Source organism: Pelodiscus sinensis, chromosome 7, assembly GCF_052426305.1.
Source record: "Pelodiscus sinensis isolate ZL-2025 chromosome 7, ASM5242630v1, whole genome shotgun sequence".
Classification (NCBI taxonomy): domain Eukaryota; kingdom Metazoa; phylum Chordata; order Testudines; family Trionychidae; genus Pelodiscus; species Pelodiscus sinensis.
The window spans coordinates 30,378,462-30,396,217 of NC_143058.1; the positions used below are offsets into that span (position 1 = coordinate 30,378,462).

The 17,756-nt window shown below is 42.9% G+C and overlaps 1 protein-coding gene across 6 annotated transcripts in view; it reads left to right on the plus strand.

Annotated features, from left to right (window-relative positions):
• Nucleotides 1–17,756, plus strand: part of FMNL2 (formin like 2) — a 283,706-nt gene that overhangs the window by 134,294 nt on the left and 131,656 nt on the right. For 5 of the 6 annotated variants that reach the window (XM_006125649.5, XM_089779725.1, XM_006125648.5 and 2 more), the window contains exon 2: nt 15,580–15,663. In XM_006125649.5, the coding sequence (XP_006125711.1) occupies nt 15,580–15,663 (84 nt within the window). Of the gene's footprint in view, nt 1–10,473; nt 10,517–15,579; nt 15,664–17,756 lie in introns of those variants that run through there. The other variant, XM_089779726.1, reaches the window with a different exon arrangement.

The following is a 17,756-nucleotide window of genomic DNA, read 5'->3' on the forward strand; positions in this document are numbered from 1 at the left end:
TGAACACAGGATTGGGATCTACAAACTAGGAATGGAAGAGGTTAACTGGTTACCCCATAAGCAGGCGGCTTATCGGCTACTTACAAAGTAACGTTTAACTGGCCTGACTGGCTGGACCCTGCCTGCAGCCACCGGGGACTCAGCCAGAGCAGAGCCCCACCCCTATCCGCCCACAGTCGTGCTGGGGCTGGATCATGCAGTGAAACTGGAGCAGCCCTTCACCCCACTCCAGACTTGTGGAGCTGCCCCTCCCTGCCCCAGCCTAACAGAGCAACCCCTAGTTGTGTACATTACGGTTATATTGTGTAAATTATTTTGACACATCATGAGAAAATTAAATAAAGAAAAATACATAGCTGATTTCTAGCCTTCTGGACAATGAATCAGTAATTTAATTTACGTGGAATTGGAATGAGGAGCTGGTGGACCACACTGGAGCAGCTTTTCATACAAATTGTCACTCTGCTTACTGTCATCACTCATTCCTTTCTATTACAAGTGTTCTGCTAAACACAATCTAAAAGGCCTTCAACCTTTGTGTTGGTATATTTCAGATTTCAGACTCAGGCTTCAGTCCTAACTCATAAAGTATCTTCTGAAAACTAAAGATGCAGTTGTCATCAAGTCATTAAGTATAAAAGGGGGCTGGAGTATACTCTAATCCTTTCCTTACAGAAAGTCAGAACTAATACACTGATAGCATTCTGTGTATTGGATCAAAGACCATTTAAAAAAAAGGATTAGAACATTAATTTCAGGCTGTTATGAATGCTGCATAAAGTTAACAAACTTTTAGAATCCTACTGTTGCCTCTTAGCTTTCTAAATAAACATATTGAGTTATAAATTGAAAAGTCAAGTAGTATAGACAATTAAATCAAATGTAATTCCACAGGAATATCCAGGGTTACCAGAGAGGGCTCAGGGTTCAGGGCAGTCCTGCCCATTGCAGGCTCCACCTCACCCTGTCTCTGCTCTGCCTCCCCCCCTGCCCTGAGTGAACGGAACCAGGGGATAACCAGGGAACCTGGCAAGGGGTGGCAGCAGGGGTCCACACTCTGCCCCCTGCCCACACTCACCACAGCTGTGAGAGCCAGTGTGACCCAGAGCATAGTGGGATGGGGAATGGGCAGCAGGGTGGAATGGAGTGGAGGCGGAGCAGGCTGCTGGGTTGCTCTGGCTCCTGCTGCTGTGGTGAGTGCAGGGGGGCTAATCTCTTGCTGCCACCCTGTGCCTGGGCCCTATCCAGAGGACAGTTGAGGCAGCCACCGTGAGGTCTCCCCCCTCCCCCCAAGTGTGGGACTAGGGACAGCTCTGGTTTTACTGCCACTGGTGCTTCTGTTGATGGAGGGCTGCAGTCTTCAGGGTTATCAGTATTAGGGAGAAGTGTAAAAACAAAATTTAAAGATGATCAAGCTGTTACGAAATTATATCACATGTAGGCAGGTACCTGGCAGTCAGATAGACATGCTAGTATGTGGGGGTGGGAATCAGAGAGAGAATATTGACAATGCTGTAGTTATTGCAAGAATGAGATGGGATGTCTCTGCCTATCAGCTGTGAATGTGCATCACAGCAAAGATCTTAGAGTTCACACTATGGAGAAAGGAACTTTGGTTTTTTTCCCTCAGTTCTCATCATTCAAGTTTATTGACAGTTCAGCTATCTCAGTCCATGTCACACATGCAAAAGCACACTTACTGGTCTGTGAGGGAACCCTGTTTGCATGTTTCTGGCATGTGACTGATGTGCTGGAAACAATATAATCACACTGCATTCCTGTGCATGAATTGCTTATAAATATTTGTAGGCTTAGGTTTATGGTAGTTAAAAATCACACCACCACCAACAAAAAGCAATAAATATCTAAACCTCCATATTAGATATCCTCACTCTGGTAAACACCTGACTGAAATGTTGGTCTGCAGTTTAGGGGCCAAGCTCACTCCCCCAGAAGTAAAAAAGATGTTGTTAATTTCAGTAAAATCGAGGATTGGACCTTGTTCACCTCATTTGGCAATGGGTGAAGTGATTTATTTTATTTTATTTTATTTTATTTTGCATAGTGCTTTCTGATCCTTTGTGTCAGTTGTTCCCTCATAGTTTATATTAATCATCAGTGGGAGCAATGCAGGTGCATTACACAAAAAAGAAAAGTCTTTTGAGAAGCTGCTCTGCAATGGCCTTGAAGAGCAGTTATATAATTGGAGTGGGAGTGGCAGATGTCACAGGTGCAGATAAAACCTTTAATAGGGGATTGGCGGGTTCAGAGAGCTGGTAAAGGGATGGGAGAGCCTTTCCCACTAGGTCACCAGTTCAAGTGCAGACCAGATCAGGAGCAACTGAAAGTTGATACCAGCTTCAAGTAACCTACGTCAATTGAGCTAAGAGATCTCACTTATTTTCTAGAGGACTGTTGTCACATCACAACGCCACTGCCTCAACTAGCACCATCCAGGCAATTCATTAAAGAGGCCAAAGACTTAATAGTTTTGAGGCTGAACTAGCTACACAACTCTTAATGGAGGTCTCTCTGGATTATGATTGGAACAGTGAATGGAAGCTGGAGCTGCAGCTGGCCATGCCTCACCTGTTCTGTAAATAGAGGAGTTCAGTCTCTAGTCTCTAAATCTGCCTCTTCTCATACACACTGAATTCACTAATGAAAGGAAAGTTTAAAGGAACATGCACAAATTAAATTCCATATACTTGAAAATGAACAAGGTTGTTTGATATCAAAATGCAGAAACTGAACACACACAACTGCTACTACATGGGACTTTCCGTATTCCTTTTGTTATTTTTTACAGTTTGAGGCCTTTGGTTACTTTTCTCTGATACTAATTCCTGGGCAGGCCTGCTGATGGGAGGAAAGGGGGGAGGGGGCAACAGCCCCGGGGCCCAGCGATACAAAAGATCCTGCAGCTTTTGGCTGCCATCGCTGCTACTGTGGCAGCTGTAGCCCCGGGCCCTTTAAATTGCCCCCAGAGCACTGCATGGTGCACTGCAGGCAGTGCTAAGGGCTAGCTGGGGCAGGCGCAGTGCTCTCTGGGTATTACTGATGACTGCTTCTTCCCAGTTGTGTCCCTTCAAATAATGAACATGCAGATAAACATTACCAGTCTGCTAAAAGCCTCAGCCTCCAAAGCTCTCCAGTGCCAGCCCTAACCCCTAGAACTCCCACCACTCCACTCTCCCCCAGCGCCAGCCTCATGCCCCCAGTGCCAGCCCCTAATATTAGCCCCATCCCCAGAAGCCTCCCTACTACTAGCCCTGCCCCCAGAGCCTCCCAGTGCGCGCATCCATCTCCGGCCACCCCAGGGCCCTGCCCAGTATCGGTCCCCCACCTCTTAGAGCCCCCCACCCCAAAGCACCCCAGCACTAGCTCTGCCCCTGGAGCCCCCAGTGCCTGTCCTGCCCACCTCATCTAGCCCTACTCTGCCTGCTAGCTGAGCACGGTTGCACGAGTCACGGCTGCTCTAAGGCTGTCGTTTCCTGCTCTGCGTCGCCCTCCTGCCACGCAGCAAAGCACTTTTCATGTGTCCGGGAAGAGACCCTGCTCCTGCCTGGCGCTGGTTGGCTGAGAGACAGGGCAGGACATGATTCTTCCAGCAGCTGTGGCGGGAGTGGTATACCCTAGGCCAGGCCTCCATAGCTGCCATGGCCCGGCAGCCAGAGGTCCACAGCTGAGCAGCAGTTTGGAACCACTGCTTTAACCCTATGCTATTTCACCTTAATGTCAGCAAATCAGTGATTATCTGAATATAGACATTTTTATGGTCCCTGTGTTCAGGACCATTTAGAACTTTACCAGTCCTGGCTCCTTTTTCTTTCATTGAAACATAAAAGTGATTCCTCAGGTGCTGATAGCAAGAAGGAGCCTTTCTGTGAAATTCTCGCCCAAGCAGGGAGCCAATCTGACATCTTAGGTGTGAAAGTTGGCAGGTCTCTTGCAACACCAATTTGTTTTGGAAAGAAGTGAGATTCAGAAAAGCTATCCTTTTTGCACATTTTCTCATCATAACACTAAACCCGTGATTATGTATCACACTTATATGTTTGCTTGTTTTTATGTATAAGAGGCTGGAGTCCAACCTACTTTTAATACAATGGACTTTTTGTTCATGGGACATCCAAACAAATCACCAAATCCATCAGAGTAACAGACCTCTCGGTATGAGGCCATTATTTCCGGACAGCGGAACTGATTAGATCCGAGTTCCCCAAACTGGGGTGTATCTGGGGGCCTGGCCAGCCTCCACGAAGGATGAGAAGGAAGTGCCACCTAGTTCCACTTATGGCCCTGGTCACAGCTAGAAGCCTTGTGCCTAGGACTCTGTGCTTGGGGCCCTGGCTTCTGACTCAGGCCCACAGTCAAGTCTCCACTCCTGACCCCAGCTATGGCCCTGTCCTTGGCCCCGGTACCCTTGTCTGCAAAGTCTCTTGTTGAAAAGTTGCAGTCAGTTTCTAGGCTGCAGAGAATAACTGTAAATCCTATTTTTCCCCTCAAAAGGAGCAAGATATTTTAAAACTGGAATCTGAGAAACTGGTAATGCAATTTATTATCTTATATGACACACAAGGGATGTCTTAACTGTTTATATAAAACCTATTCCTTTTGACTGATGAAATTTATTACTGCTTAATATTGATGCCATTTTGACTTTATTGTTTTTAATAGAAAATGGGAGTGCAATTTTTATTCTGGATGAAGCATTAAATGAGATCTAGGTGATGATGTAGTTTGAATTTATCATCTCTTTAATAGGGATTTATGTTTACCATGTTCAAAGGGACACTGTCAAGGCCCAATACTGATCCACCATTTTTTAATCTGTAAAATTGCATGCTGTTCGATACATGTGTCAGCATACGTTTCCTAAAGAATGGCTGGTACCTAGCAATGTGAATTATCCTTTCATACTGAATCAGAGCTTTAGTGTGCCTTAATTATTTTTTTGCTAGAACTTCCCATTAATGGAAAACTAGGACACTTAGCACATATGTGAGAAGAAGAGGAAATAATGCTGAAGAAACAGATTTCAATTTCAGCTTTCCAAAGAATTTTGCTAAACAACTGTTAGTAAAAACAAATGTTTGTAATGGTGAAAAATACATTGGCAGGGACCTTCATGTTAGCACTGCATGCAGATGGGCTGAGGAGGCTGCCATCGGGATGCAGAAAATGCAGGTTCAAGGTTGAATCAGCACTAGAATGCAGAGGAAGTGGTGCTGAAATTTTAGGAGCTATTCTAGAAAGCTTTCGGTCCTACAGGTGTAAATGGAAAACAGCCTCTTTAAGAATCTAGCCCTGAACTAAAATGGCACAGGTGGGCATAGATACTTTGCTCCTCTAAATGTGATCTGGGGTTTGACCATCTTCCAGTTTGACCATCTTCCAGTGTGAAACTGTGAATGATATATGCTTGTAAATTTTAGAGAGTTGACTATAAAAACTCCTGGAGCACAAAAGGATACAAAAAGCTGAATCAGTTCAGTCTATATACAGATGAACATTATTTTGTTTTAAACTGGAGAACTGAATGGATCTCCTTGTGTTACCTCATGTTGCAGAGGAGTTTAGTCCTTAGCAATGAAGCTCTGTTTACATTAGTTTTGATAAGCTTTTCTCTTTCTGAGTGGGTGGACTTTAAAATGCTGAGATTAGATGGCTACTCTAATATTTTGGCCTTCTTCCAGATGCTTATAGCCTTCCTGGAGAAGGATAACACTGCTTTGTAGGAAACAGAAAGTGTTGACATCCAGAACACATTGAGTGGGTGTACTAAGTTCAGCGAGCTGGGGTCATGTCCCCCGGCCCACCATCCAGGCTTAGCCAGCTGAGGAGTGCAGGGATTGAACAGGAAAACACAGCAGAGTGCAGTGCACACAGTTGAAGGATACACACCCTGGAGCCTGTTTCCTAGAAATCTGCAGACAGAAAATTTAGGTGTGCTTTGTTGCTGGAAAACAGCTTGTTTTTTGTTCTTAACTGTAGTTATTTCCTGTTGACTCTCAGTGGCTCATGATATATTAATTTTAACACACTGTGTTACTCTTGAAGGAGTGAGAAAAAGCGATTCCTGCTTTGCAGCAGCTTCTTTGTAGTCCAGGAAAGAACTGGACACTAATGAAGATCACAACATGGCTGAAGGAAGGTCACTTTTATATCCTGGTGCACATCATAAAATTAGCCCTTTGTCACTTGCCACAGCTGCTAACTATGCCTAGCTTGGTAAAGAATGAAGAATGAACACCTCAGTTTGGCCTTGAACCATGATTCTGAAAACAAAGACTAGGAGGCTTTGCTAACCCAGGCTGCCATCTGGTCTTTTATTCAACGCAATAAAGTAATCACTTTGAAATCAGTCACAAGATTGTGGAACAAAAAAAGGTATTCAGGAAGTGTGTGTGATGTTGTTGTGTTCTCTGTCAAAGGATAGATTGTGGCTAGTTCTGCCTCTGTGCATGAAGATCAGAAGCAAAGGAAGAAGAGGAACCCTCCCTCTGTTTTACATAGATGCAGGAAGGAAAGTCAGTCCATCTATCTCAGCATTTCAAAACTCATTATTTGAGGATCTGAGTGCAGTCTTGTTCCTGGCACTGCAGGCTTACAGGGACATAGGTAGTGTACCTCCAGCAGTTCCAGGAGCAACAGTCTAGCATCACAGAAATATCAGGTTGGGATGGGACCATGGATACTAGCCAGCAGAAAAGATCAAATGCAAGCAGAGCACATGTAATGTCCTTCCAAGGGGCAGTAGTGCCTCTTACAAATTGCTGGTTGGTATATTGTGATTTGGCAAAATGCCTCTGGAGCAGGCCTGGGCAAAATACGGCCTGTCAAGTCACTGGATCCAGCCCGCAGACACTGTGGGGAGCCAAAGGCAGGCTCCCCTGCTTGTCCCGCACCCCTGCACGCTGCTCAGAAATGTGGCTGCGGGGCCATTTCTCTTTAGAAGCTGTGCTGGGGGAGGGGAGGAACTGAAACTGGCCAATGGGAGCTGCCTGTTTGAATAACAAGCAGCCACAAAGCACTAGTGGCTCAGTTATTCACACAAGCACATGGCCGGACAGCCTGCGCAGGCAGGGAGGCTGGCTGGCTGAGAAACTTTTTAAGCTCTTCAAGCCTTAGCTTTGTAGGGAGGCAGGCTGGTTGGGCTGCTGGCTGGTAAGTCTCCTGGCTGGATCCTGCCTTTGGAACTCCAGCTTCTACCTTCCTCAACCGTCTTCCTCCCCCACACACAACATAACCAAACCCTCTGCCTCCCTCCTGCATCCATACCCCCTCCCAGATCTGGCACCCAAATCCCCTGCCCACATCACAATCCCCTTTTACCCTAGGTTACAAACCAAACTCCTCCTGCCCCCTTGTCTCCTCCCCTAGGTCACAAACCAGACCCCTGCACCCCAGTTTCCTGCCCTAGGTCACAGCCCCTTCCTGCCCTAGGTCACTGTGGCATAGTGGGGGGCTGTCTGCTCTGTAACGCGAGGTCCCCCTGCGCTGTCATGTGAGATTTTCCACTGACTCTCTCAAATGTGTATTAACCCAGACACCTAAGCCCAGGGAGAGAGACAAAGGGAGGAAGGCAGAGACCAGCTCCTGGATGGGGGGCAGGGCTAGTTGCTGTTGGGGAAGCATGGAGAGAAGAGGGTAAGCTGGGGGCTTAGGTGAGATGGACCCTAACCCTAGGGTCTGAGGCATCCTGGCCCTGGGCCCTGTAGCCACATCACACATGTGCTGTATCCTGAAGGAACAATAAACCCCTTCTCTATTCTACGACTGGCGGAGTCTATTCTTGCTGCTACGGGGGTGCAGGAATGGGGGAACTCCGACTGCGTTGTCACAGTCACAAACCAAACCTCTGCACCCCAGTTCCCTGCGCTAGGTCACAACCCCTCCTGCCTTAGGTCACATTTAAAAACCAGTCTCCTGCCCTGGGTCACAATCGCCTCCTTCACCCGAACTCTCTCTCAGACTCCATTCTCCCTCCTGCACCCCAATCCCTTACCTCAAGCTGCCTTCTGCACCCAATATCCCTCCCAGACTTCACATCTCCTTCATTAATATCCTGGAAGAGTGTGGCTCTCGAGTACTTTCCAAAATCTTGGAGTGGCCCCCTGTCAAAAATTATTGCCCATCCCTTCTCTGGAGCCTGCTGCTCAGGGTACAGTGCCTAGAGTTTTAGTGTAAAAGCCTGACTAGAACCACATGGATACAAAGCTGAAACAAAGTTAGTCAGACACTGGATCCTTTTGTTCTTTTTGAATGTTGCTCATTTTACCATTGTCATGTGGATACATGAAACAGTGTGGACTAGTCAAGTGAAAGCTGTACTGTATGAAATATATTTGACTGGTCTGAGACTAAATCACAACAACTCTTGGCATGTAGTGCTTTTACCAAATCATCTGGTCTCATGTTGTAGTGACAATTTGGATATAATTGAGGTTAGTTTCATAGGCTCAATGTTGCATATTTCTATGATGTGCTATTGTTTAAAAAAAAAAAAAAAACTTTTCAGCAGTTTCATACTCTATATTCCTAGCCAATACCCCCAGTTTTCCATCTGCTGATTTAATTAAGATAAGTTCTGTTTTTATACTGTGAATCTAGGGTGCACAAAATAGAAACCTTGCCTATATTATTTGGTACTTAGCAGTAGACCTGAATAATTTTGGAATTTTTTTGGGAAAAGAGAAGCTATGTGTTAGGGGAGCCAAAATATCATTGGCAAGCCAGACCTTGAAGTCAACTCTGCAGTGTGGGATCCAGTTGCAACTATTTGTAAGTGTAATGTTCCAGGGTTCCGTTTGTAGGTGTATTCGGGCAATCAGAAATCTCCTCCACCATCTGACTGTGGAGGGTATACAAATTTCACATTGCTTTTTCAGATGTGGAGAAAAAAAAATGTTGTGGTTTGGCTTTTTATTTCTTCTAAAAACACTTTTGAATATGTATGACTTGAAAATATGACCCTAGAGAAGGGATGAACTTTATACTGCCACGAACCTTTGGAAGAAAATGAATGGAGAAAGCGTACTATGATCCCTCACAGGAGTAGGCCTTCAGTTAATGGTATACAGTTTTACAGTCAGTGGACAAGTAACCTTTAGTCTCCCTCGATGCCTAATAAGAAAGTGCATGGTAAAGTGGAATGATCAAATACAGTCGGATAAGAGGCTGTTGTATCATGGCTACAGTCCATAGGGGCAATCCAAGAATGCTCCTTGACTATAAAGCAGCAGACCTGTGCTCTCCTCTCAGCAGGTGATTTCCAGGAAGCTTTTTATTTTGTGATGTGCTCTAAAGGCAGATGCTGATAGAAAGGTGAAAGTGAAAAACAGCTGCTCTAAGTAACATTGGAGCCTGATTCTCCATTGCACTGTTGCTGCCTGTGTAGTAATTTATAGCTGGGCAAAGGGAATGAAAAGTATGTGTGAGAGACCACCTGTCTGATTTGGTGTAGCATTGCATATCCGCTTCATATAATGATTAACACCAGCCCAGAGTGTAGGATGGTGGAAAATCAGATGTAAGGACTGTATGGCAATGCTGTGCAATAATTGTCTGAGAGAACTGTAGCAGAGAAGACAAGCATAGGGGTGCTAAGACTCAGGTAGAGTTTAGATTTTACTATGAATGGGATAGTTACTGATGCAATAATGATGAGATCATAGATTTCTATTTGGGGGTAAAGATGAAAAGTGAAATAAGATGGACCATAGTGAGACTTCCAGTCCTCTGACTGATCTGAAAAGTGATGTTGGTGTTTGTGAAATTCATAATCATTAGAAAAAAGAGGAAATGACAAGGAGGCTTATATGAGTCATTCCACTTAACCATGAGGAACAGAAAAAGGGCCCGAAAAAGACTCTTCATTCGTGCTGTTAATTATTAATACAGTCACAAATACTGCAAGTTGTAGGGTCACGTCAATCCAATTTATTAGTTGCCTTCGCTGTAATTACTGATTTAGTACGTAAAAATACTAATGATACAGTCAGTACATTTGGATTTCAGGAAGAGATTTGATATCACTACACTTCTAAAGGAATTGAATTGCTGCCAGTAAGATAAAAATACCATGTGCACTAGAAATTGGTTGTCCAACAGGAAATAAAGATCAGTTATTTATGGAAAGACTTCCAAGTGCAGAATAGTATCAAGGTGCTGCAGTAGGCAGCATTTGGATATCTATTATTTAATACATTCATTAACAGTCTAGAAAGAGTGATAAATCATTCCAGGTCCAATTTGCTGATGACACCCAATTCAAAGAAAGAACAGGGGAACAGAATCAAACATCAGAAGGAGCAGGAAAGATTAGTTTATTTCTCTGTAGTTAGATTTGATTTAAATGTGCAGCTGTGCCTCTGTAGCACTTTAGTGACGACGTTAGTCCGCTGACAGAAGAGCTTTTCCCATCGGCATAGTTAATCTGTCACTCTGAGGAGTGAAAGCTGTGTCCACAGGAGAAGCTCTCACATTGACATAGTGCTTTCTACATGGAGGGGTAAGTTGGAATAATGACATCACTTAGCCCTGTTCTAACTAGTGCTTTATTTTGAAATAACCCCTGTTAGGTTGAATTTATAAGCAGAGCATCCACACTGCCAAGCCCGTTATTTTGAAATAACAGGCTGCTTATTTTGAAATCTGCATTCCTGCTTTTCTTGGGGAATAATGCAAATTTCCAAATAGTTATTTCAAAATAGCATTAGTATGGATGCTCCAGTGCTCCTATTTCAAAATAACTACTCTCCAGAGTAATTCAAACTAATTACTCCCCAGTTCTTCCTAAAGCTCTAAACTGAGGTAGCACATCCACATTAAAGGGGCCTGCCTTGGACTAATTTTGAAATTCTCCATAGTGGGGACACACTATTTCTATTTTGTAAAATTGGGAGTTAAGTTGAATTTGGTAATTTTGAAATAATTTCCTAGTGTAGACCTGCCCTTAGGGAGGTGGATTTTTTACTCCCATGAATCTGTAGAGTGGACCTGTTGTAACAAATGGGACCATACACATTGAGGGAAAGGATAAGTAGTACAGATAGATGCAGGGGAGAGAGCTATCTGAAAAGCTGTTGGTCTAAGATGATCTGGAGCAAAAGTTTATAACAGTCTCCAGTAGAGGAATCCAATATGATACATTTGTGAAGAAAGCCAGTGCTATTTTCACAGTCATTCATGTTATAAAGCAGAAGAGATAATGGAAGAGATCTTGCACTTATATAGTGTCTGTGTCAAGGTAGAAAGGTATTGCGCTAGCTCCAATCCATGCCTGTTCCTTTGCTCTCACAACTGTGGTCAGGAGAAGGAATAGAAAGGTAGCTAGGCTATGGTGCTGGGTAATTAAGGGGAAAGTTGACTTTTCTGTTCCAGCCGGTGAAGTAGCTGGAACAATCTCTTGCAGTTGCAACCCAGTGTTGTGAGAAGCCTGTTTTTGTTTGGAATCCTTTGTTTATGAATAAATAAGAGGAAGCCCATGGAAAGGAATTGAAACTGCTGCTGCTGAGCATGTTATTGAACTTCCCTCACAAGTGGTTCTGCCTACCAGCTGACAGCGACTCCCATGCAAGCAGATGGCACAAAGCTGCTTAAAAACTTTTTACCAAACGAGGTGAACTAACTATATACTGCTGCTGCTGCAGCTTGTTAGTCAGCTTCATTTCACTCATATCTGAAGAAGGTGAGGAAGATTTGGACCTGATTGTAGAGAAGGACTCAAGGAATCACTTTACTTTCTAGTCGTGAAATGTAGTAAGTGCTTAAAAATGTGCTATAACAACACAGCAGATTAGGACACAGAGTGGAGAATACCATGTCCAACTGAAATTACAAGGGGATTGGAAGTAGGCAGAATGTCAGTATTAATCTGGCCAAGATATCAGGGTTGACATTCCTCTAAATACCAAAAGGGAGAGAGGATCTTTAATGGTAACTCCCCAAAAGACAGCGTCTTAACTCCTCTTCCTATGCTGTGGCATTGCCATGATTGAGTTCTGACTCAGAGGCACAAAGGTTACCTGCTCTATTGCCAGTGCAACTTCCTGTAGTGCCTGGGTTTTCAGACAAGTTTCCTTTCGATGTATCAGTCTGGCTTGATGAGCTGATTAGATCTAATTAGATTACAGCCTGATGTGGCATGCTGGCACCCAGTAGTGATGCTTTCCTGAACTCTGCAGCTGTAGGTAGCCTTGAAATGTAGAATCATAGAACTGGAAAAGTAAGTGCTTAAAACATATCAAAACATATCATAGTTTGGGTTCTCACAATTTAGCAAGGTTGTTTAAAAAATAACCTAGAGAAGCTATCAAGAAGGGCAATAAAATGACATGGATTGGAGGATGAGATATATATATAAGAAAAGAGTAGAATCATGGGGAGATAGGATCATAGTCAAAATATGCCCTCAAGGTAACAATATGAGTGAAGGGAGGTAAGTGTTTAATGTCTGATAAGACAGTAGGGCAAGGAGCAAAGGCTGCAGGTTAAGGGAAGAAAAGTGTTTGCTACAGCAGAACAGTGTAATAGGTTTTCAAGGGAGGAGGTGGGACTAGGTATGCCATTTGTGAAACTGACAGTAAATAAATTTACAAAATATTGAATGCTTGATTGGATGAACCAAGCAAATTTTTCTTTCAGTCTTACCAATGGTTCTATCTAGCTCACATAATAAGTGTAATGGAACCAGGGATGTCTGTCAGGCAGAATATTTCTAGTAATCCGAGAAACTTCCAATCATGTTTAAATTTGAGAACTTGAATGGAAAAGTTAAAGGAATTAACTGTTAACACTCTTTCTGCATGTGCTTCACTGTTTTTAGAAAAAGTGCTTCCATGTCTCTCAGAATCCAGGATTGCAAAGGAGTTTGATATGGTCTTATTAGTACTGAGGAAGACAAAAGAGGTGGAAGCCTTACACACATTGAACCTCAAGTATCAAAGATTGATAAACTGGAAACTTTGTAAGCAGGGTAACTGTAGATGATGATGTTTGGTAGACTGGAAGAGGTAGCTACAGAACAGTGATGTTAGAAAAGTTACACTATCCCAGTATAATGAACCAGATACTGTAATTACTGAAAAAAGGGCAAGTCAGACAATCTTCTATGAAAATGTAAGAGAAAAAATCCTTATAATTATCTAGAAAGGAATGTTGTCACTATGATGTAGTAGGCAAGAAGGAATCAGCACTTGATGTATATAAATGGTGAAAACAGCTTTCCTGTGACAGCAATATAATGATGAGACAGGCAGAAAGGACCTAAGAAATCTTTGTCAGATATATTGATCCAGAGACCATTGCAAGTTAAGCTATCTTATCTAGTTGTCTTCTCTGTGCACATTAGCATGAGCTATTGCTATTTTGAACTGAACCTTTACAGCTGTTGTTAATTCAATGCCAGCTGTGTGTGTTGGGTGTTGTCTGATCATACAGACTACACAGTGCTTGTTCTAAGGCAGTGGTTCCCAGACTTTTCGGCATCACTCCCCCTTTTTGATTTTTGAGAAATACTCATGCCCCCCCATAGTAGCAAAACTTGTTGAGAAAAAAAAAGGAACTGACTGGGGCCAAAAAACAAAAATAGCAGCACAACTTGGGGGGGGGGGGAGGAATTGGGGGGGCTGGGTTGCCTCACACGCCCTCCTGGAATTTCTTTACCCCCCCCCCAGTTCCCCATGTTCTAAGGGGATCACAGTCTGAATTCCTGGGGTTGGGCTTGATACCTGGATAGGAAACCTACCCGCCCACAACATAGATGCCTTTTCTTAAGTAGTTTAACTATGGACCACTGAGCCCATTTAGATGCAAATACAACTGTTAGATTATGCTTGAGGTTACATTCTTTAGAAATATTGCTTCCCAACATATTGGATTTCAACCCCAATTTAAAAGAAAAACTCTGCCATTAGTCCTTAGCCTGCTGTTGCTAGGGCTCATACAAATTTTCACGATATTGCTTGCCATTTAAGATTCAGGAAATTGCACCTGGTGTGCTGGCAGTCGCAGCTAGCTTTGACAGATACTTCTTGCGTGCGGAGATACAGCAACTACACAAACCTCATTTATGTTTCTCCAGCTGCAATAGCTGCAATGGGACTTCACAGGTGGAACAAAGGACAGTGTGGACTCTGGAGGGTGTTTTGAGGAATCTGAAGGCTAGGTGTGTTTCAGTGTAATGGGAGGTTTGATAAAGTCTTAAGTTGTGCAGATGTACAGCTTAGGGACTGAACATTTTGTTGTGTTTGCCAAAATATTTTCTTACTGCATCACTGCTGGATTATTTCAAGCCTGTTGGTGCTGACATCCTTTGCAGTTCCTGTGTGGATGCAGATTACTGAGTAAACATACTAGGTAACTGTGTCAATACTGGAGTTGTCTTTTGCCTCTCAAACTTGACTCATCAGGCAGTACAGAAGTGGTACATGTGCTAGTCTTGCATTGTAAGGTTGCCACTCCAGTAGGAAAGTAACAGGAACCTGTGATAGCAGTCCAGATGTTTCTGTTTCTATGTACAGTATGTTAACTGAAACATTCATTTTTAGATACATTTGTGGTGGCGGTCTAGATATCTGAAGCAGTCTGAGCTATATATTGGAAATCTCTGTCTTTCGGCATGCCACTTCTGTGTACTGTGACATACTGATGTGTAATGAGACTTACTAAGGTTTATGAAGTGTTTGAGGGATTCTTGGATGAAAGGGGCTTTATAAAGTGAATATATGAGAATTATTGCAGTTTAGAGGCATACCCCTGTGAATCAACTTCAGCTAATACCAAACAGATAACAAAGGACTCTTTTTTGACCATCAGAGGAGATGATGCTGATAGGCTTGGTCTGTCCTGCACCTTTTACATATATTTATTTTTTTTATTGCATTTGTAAATCATGGCTGCTAGTTCACTGTATTTTCTAGTTCACTATATATCACTATGGACAGTGCTCATATCTTCAGGATATAAATTATCTAGTTAAGGTTGTGCACGGAGATATTTTAAAACTCAAATATTGTTCTGCTCTTAAAATAAACCACCATTTTATTATTATTTCAATGGCATTTGAAGATCATTCTTAAATAAACAAGCCCTTTGAAATCTCCCAATGTTGGAAATAAATTATGCCTTCTCCTTTGCCAGTGTGCTGGATTGGGGAATTTGGTGCAAGGTGCATATGTGCTGAGTATAGAACAGGAATAATATGTCCATTGGGAAGAGTAGTGCTTTCTGCACTGATAACATGGCCTGTGCAATCCTCCACTCCAGGATAACTGGGCTGGGAGAACAAGACCCCATCTGTGCCATGCTTCTGCCAAAACCCAGAATTATTATTCTTTTGAAAGACACAATGCCTTTGAGAAGCAGTGCTCCAGCACCTCCTGCCTCCTCAGACAAAGCTCCATGACTGACATTTAAAGGGCTTCTGGGGAATGCTGTGGATTAACTCGACCACAAGGAATTCAAATAAAACCATTAAACCACCACAATCATGTTGTCTTGGTTGGCTCATGTCAGACCTCTCCGTCCTAGGCCTCTTGCGCTTTCTCATATTTGTTTTCTTTTCCTCTGCAGAATGCAATGAACTTGCCACCCGACAAAGCCAGGTTACTTCGGCAGTATGACAATGAGAAGAAATGGGAGCTGATCTGTGATCAGGTAAAAGGGGCTAGCCATGGGGGTTGTTAACATTGCAGTCATCAAGGGCATAAGATAGGGTTCTTCCTTGTCCCTAAGTTTAAGGAGAATAATGTCAAGGAGAACTTTCTCTATGGCTTTTCATTTCTTTGTCTTCATGCACTGTGGTTTGTGGCATCCTGTAGAATACTTCTTTTTTGTATCTATAACATAATATGTCTTTCCTATCTGATCCTACACTGTTCTATTTGCATGTGTTGGATGAAAGTAACTTTAATGTAACTTCGATTTAAGGAAGATGACCTATCTTCATTCTTAGGCTAGTGGTTTGAATTTGACCTAGATTAGTGATACCTCCAAATTATCACTGACCCTTGGTCTATATGAAATGAGGGGGGTTTAGTTCCTATTGTACAGCTTTATAAAATCACTATCACAACTATCACTCTCAGCAGAGCATGAGGGCTCATAGAGATGAACTATTTCTTCATTTCCAAAGACTGAACGATTTCAACTTAAATAGCACTATGCGCCAAGATGTCTTTGAACAGCAGTTTCACTGTTTTGTCATCACAGCCCTGAGAATAGTGGATGTTTGTTAACGTGTTGGCTCTGCAGCAACAAAGGAACAGAAAAAAATATTTCAAGAACATAAAGCGAAAAATGGCAAGACACAGATTTTGAAGCCAACACTTAAATTGGATTGTAACATACACTGTCATTGCTAAGAACACAAACCCTGATTCTGTTCAGCCTGGGGTGAAGGAGTAAGATGTACTGTGGTGATATAACCACAGAGAAAAAGTTAGGTTGTAGGAACCCAAAGTGAGAATTCAGCCAAATCTTTAATCATGTGGATGGATCGTGGACAGGGTAATATAAAGCTCTGTGAGACATCTCCCTTACATTCCCCAGAGTGGCAGAGTCTGTTGTGAAGTCAGATTAATGAAGTAAATTGCAGTACAGAGCAATCTCCTTGAGTTCCTTGAATATTTTATACAAAACATTTAAAGTACTATAATATTTAAAATTACAGCTTACTGAAACACTACCGCAAATTGCATACGGTATGTAACCAGCATTCTCAAGGATTATTGCTTAGTGCATGTAGCATCAAAATGTGGATAATGAAATATAAGGTTTGTCCTGGGTTTTACACAGTCATTTTGCACACATACAAGATTGAGGAAGAAGGAAGTAGCCATATCACATGGCCTAGATGCATTCATTCACACCTAAGAGCTTGTCATACATTTACAGTACACAGCTGCTGCCACTTTACATAAGTTTTGGAGTCCACAGATAAAAGGATAAAGGAGTTGAGACAGCAACATACAGCATGGGAAACACAGGGGAAAATCCCAGTAATTAGCAACACATTGTCATCACTATGGTTAAAGCATGCTAGATCAGATTCTTAGCCAGCACTTTCCCACTGATAGTGATGACCTAGCGGGGTCACTAAGGTATTCTAACAAGATGTGCCTGATTCTCTTAATGTGGGGAAATCACTAAGGGGAATAGAGTCAGAATAGCTGGCTTTATGCCATCCCCTTCTGCGTGCTTCCTTTGTGTGTGGCCTGCTTTGGGCTACTAGAGGCATGTAACTGAAGTTCTGTTTTCTGCCACAGCTCCTCAGATACCCTGACATCACTTTGGGAGTGATTACCAGCCAGTGTAAATTAGAGCAGCCACAATGGAGTGTAATGTAGCATATGGTGCATGAGATTAAATGATCAGAGAGACAGACCCCAGCCAGGACTCTCAGACCCCCTGGAATACCCTCATGGATACTACCCCCCTCCCCAAGAGGTCCATGGACTTCAGTTTGAGAATCGCTATTCTATGCCAATTTTTCATTAAAAAAACCATAAGTGAATTAACAGAATTTCTTGGAAAACCATCAACTTTCATTTCATACAGTCCAGTGCTGCATTTAAAATAATGATCTGAAGGAGGAAGGCTTTAAACTACAGCTGTGTTCTCAAACTGTCTGGTTTATAAATGGTTTATGGTGCATTTCCTAGTCATTTACCTATGAAATATTTTGAGAAACAGACAGTAGGGAACAGCATGGAGAGAACTGACTCTATGAACTGAACTTCTTACACAGT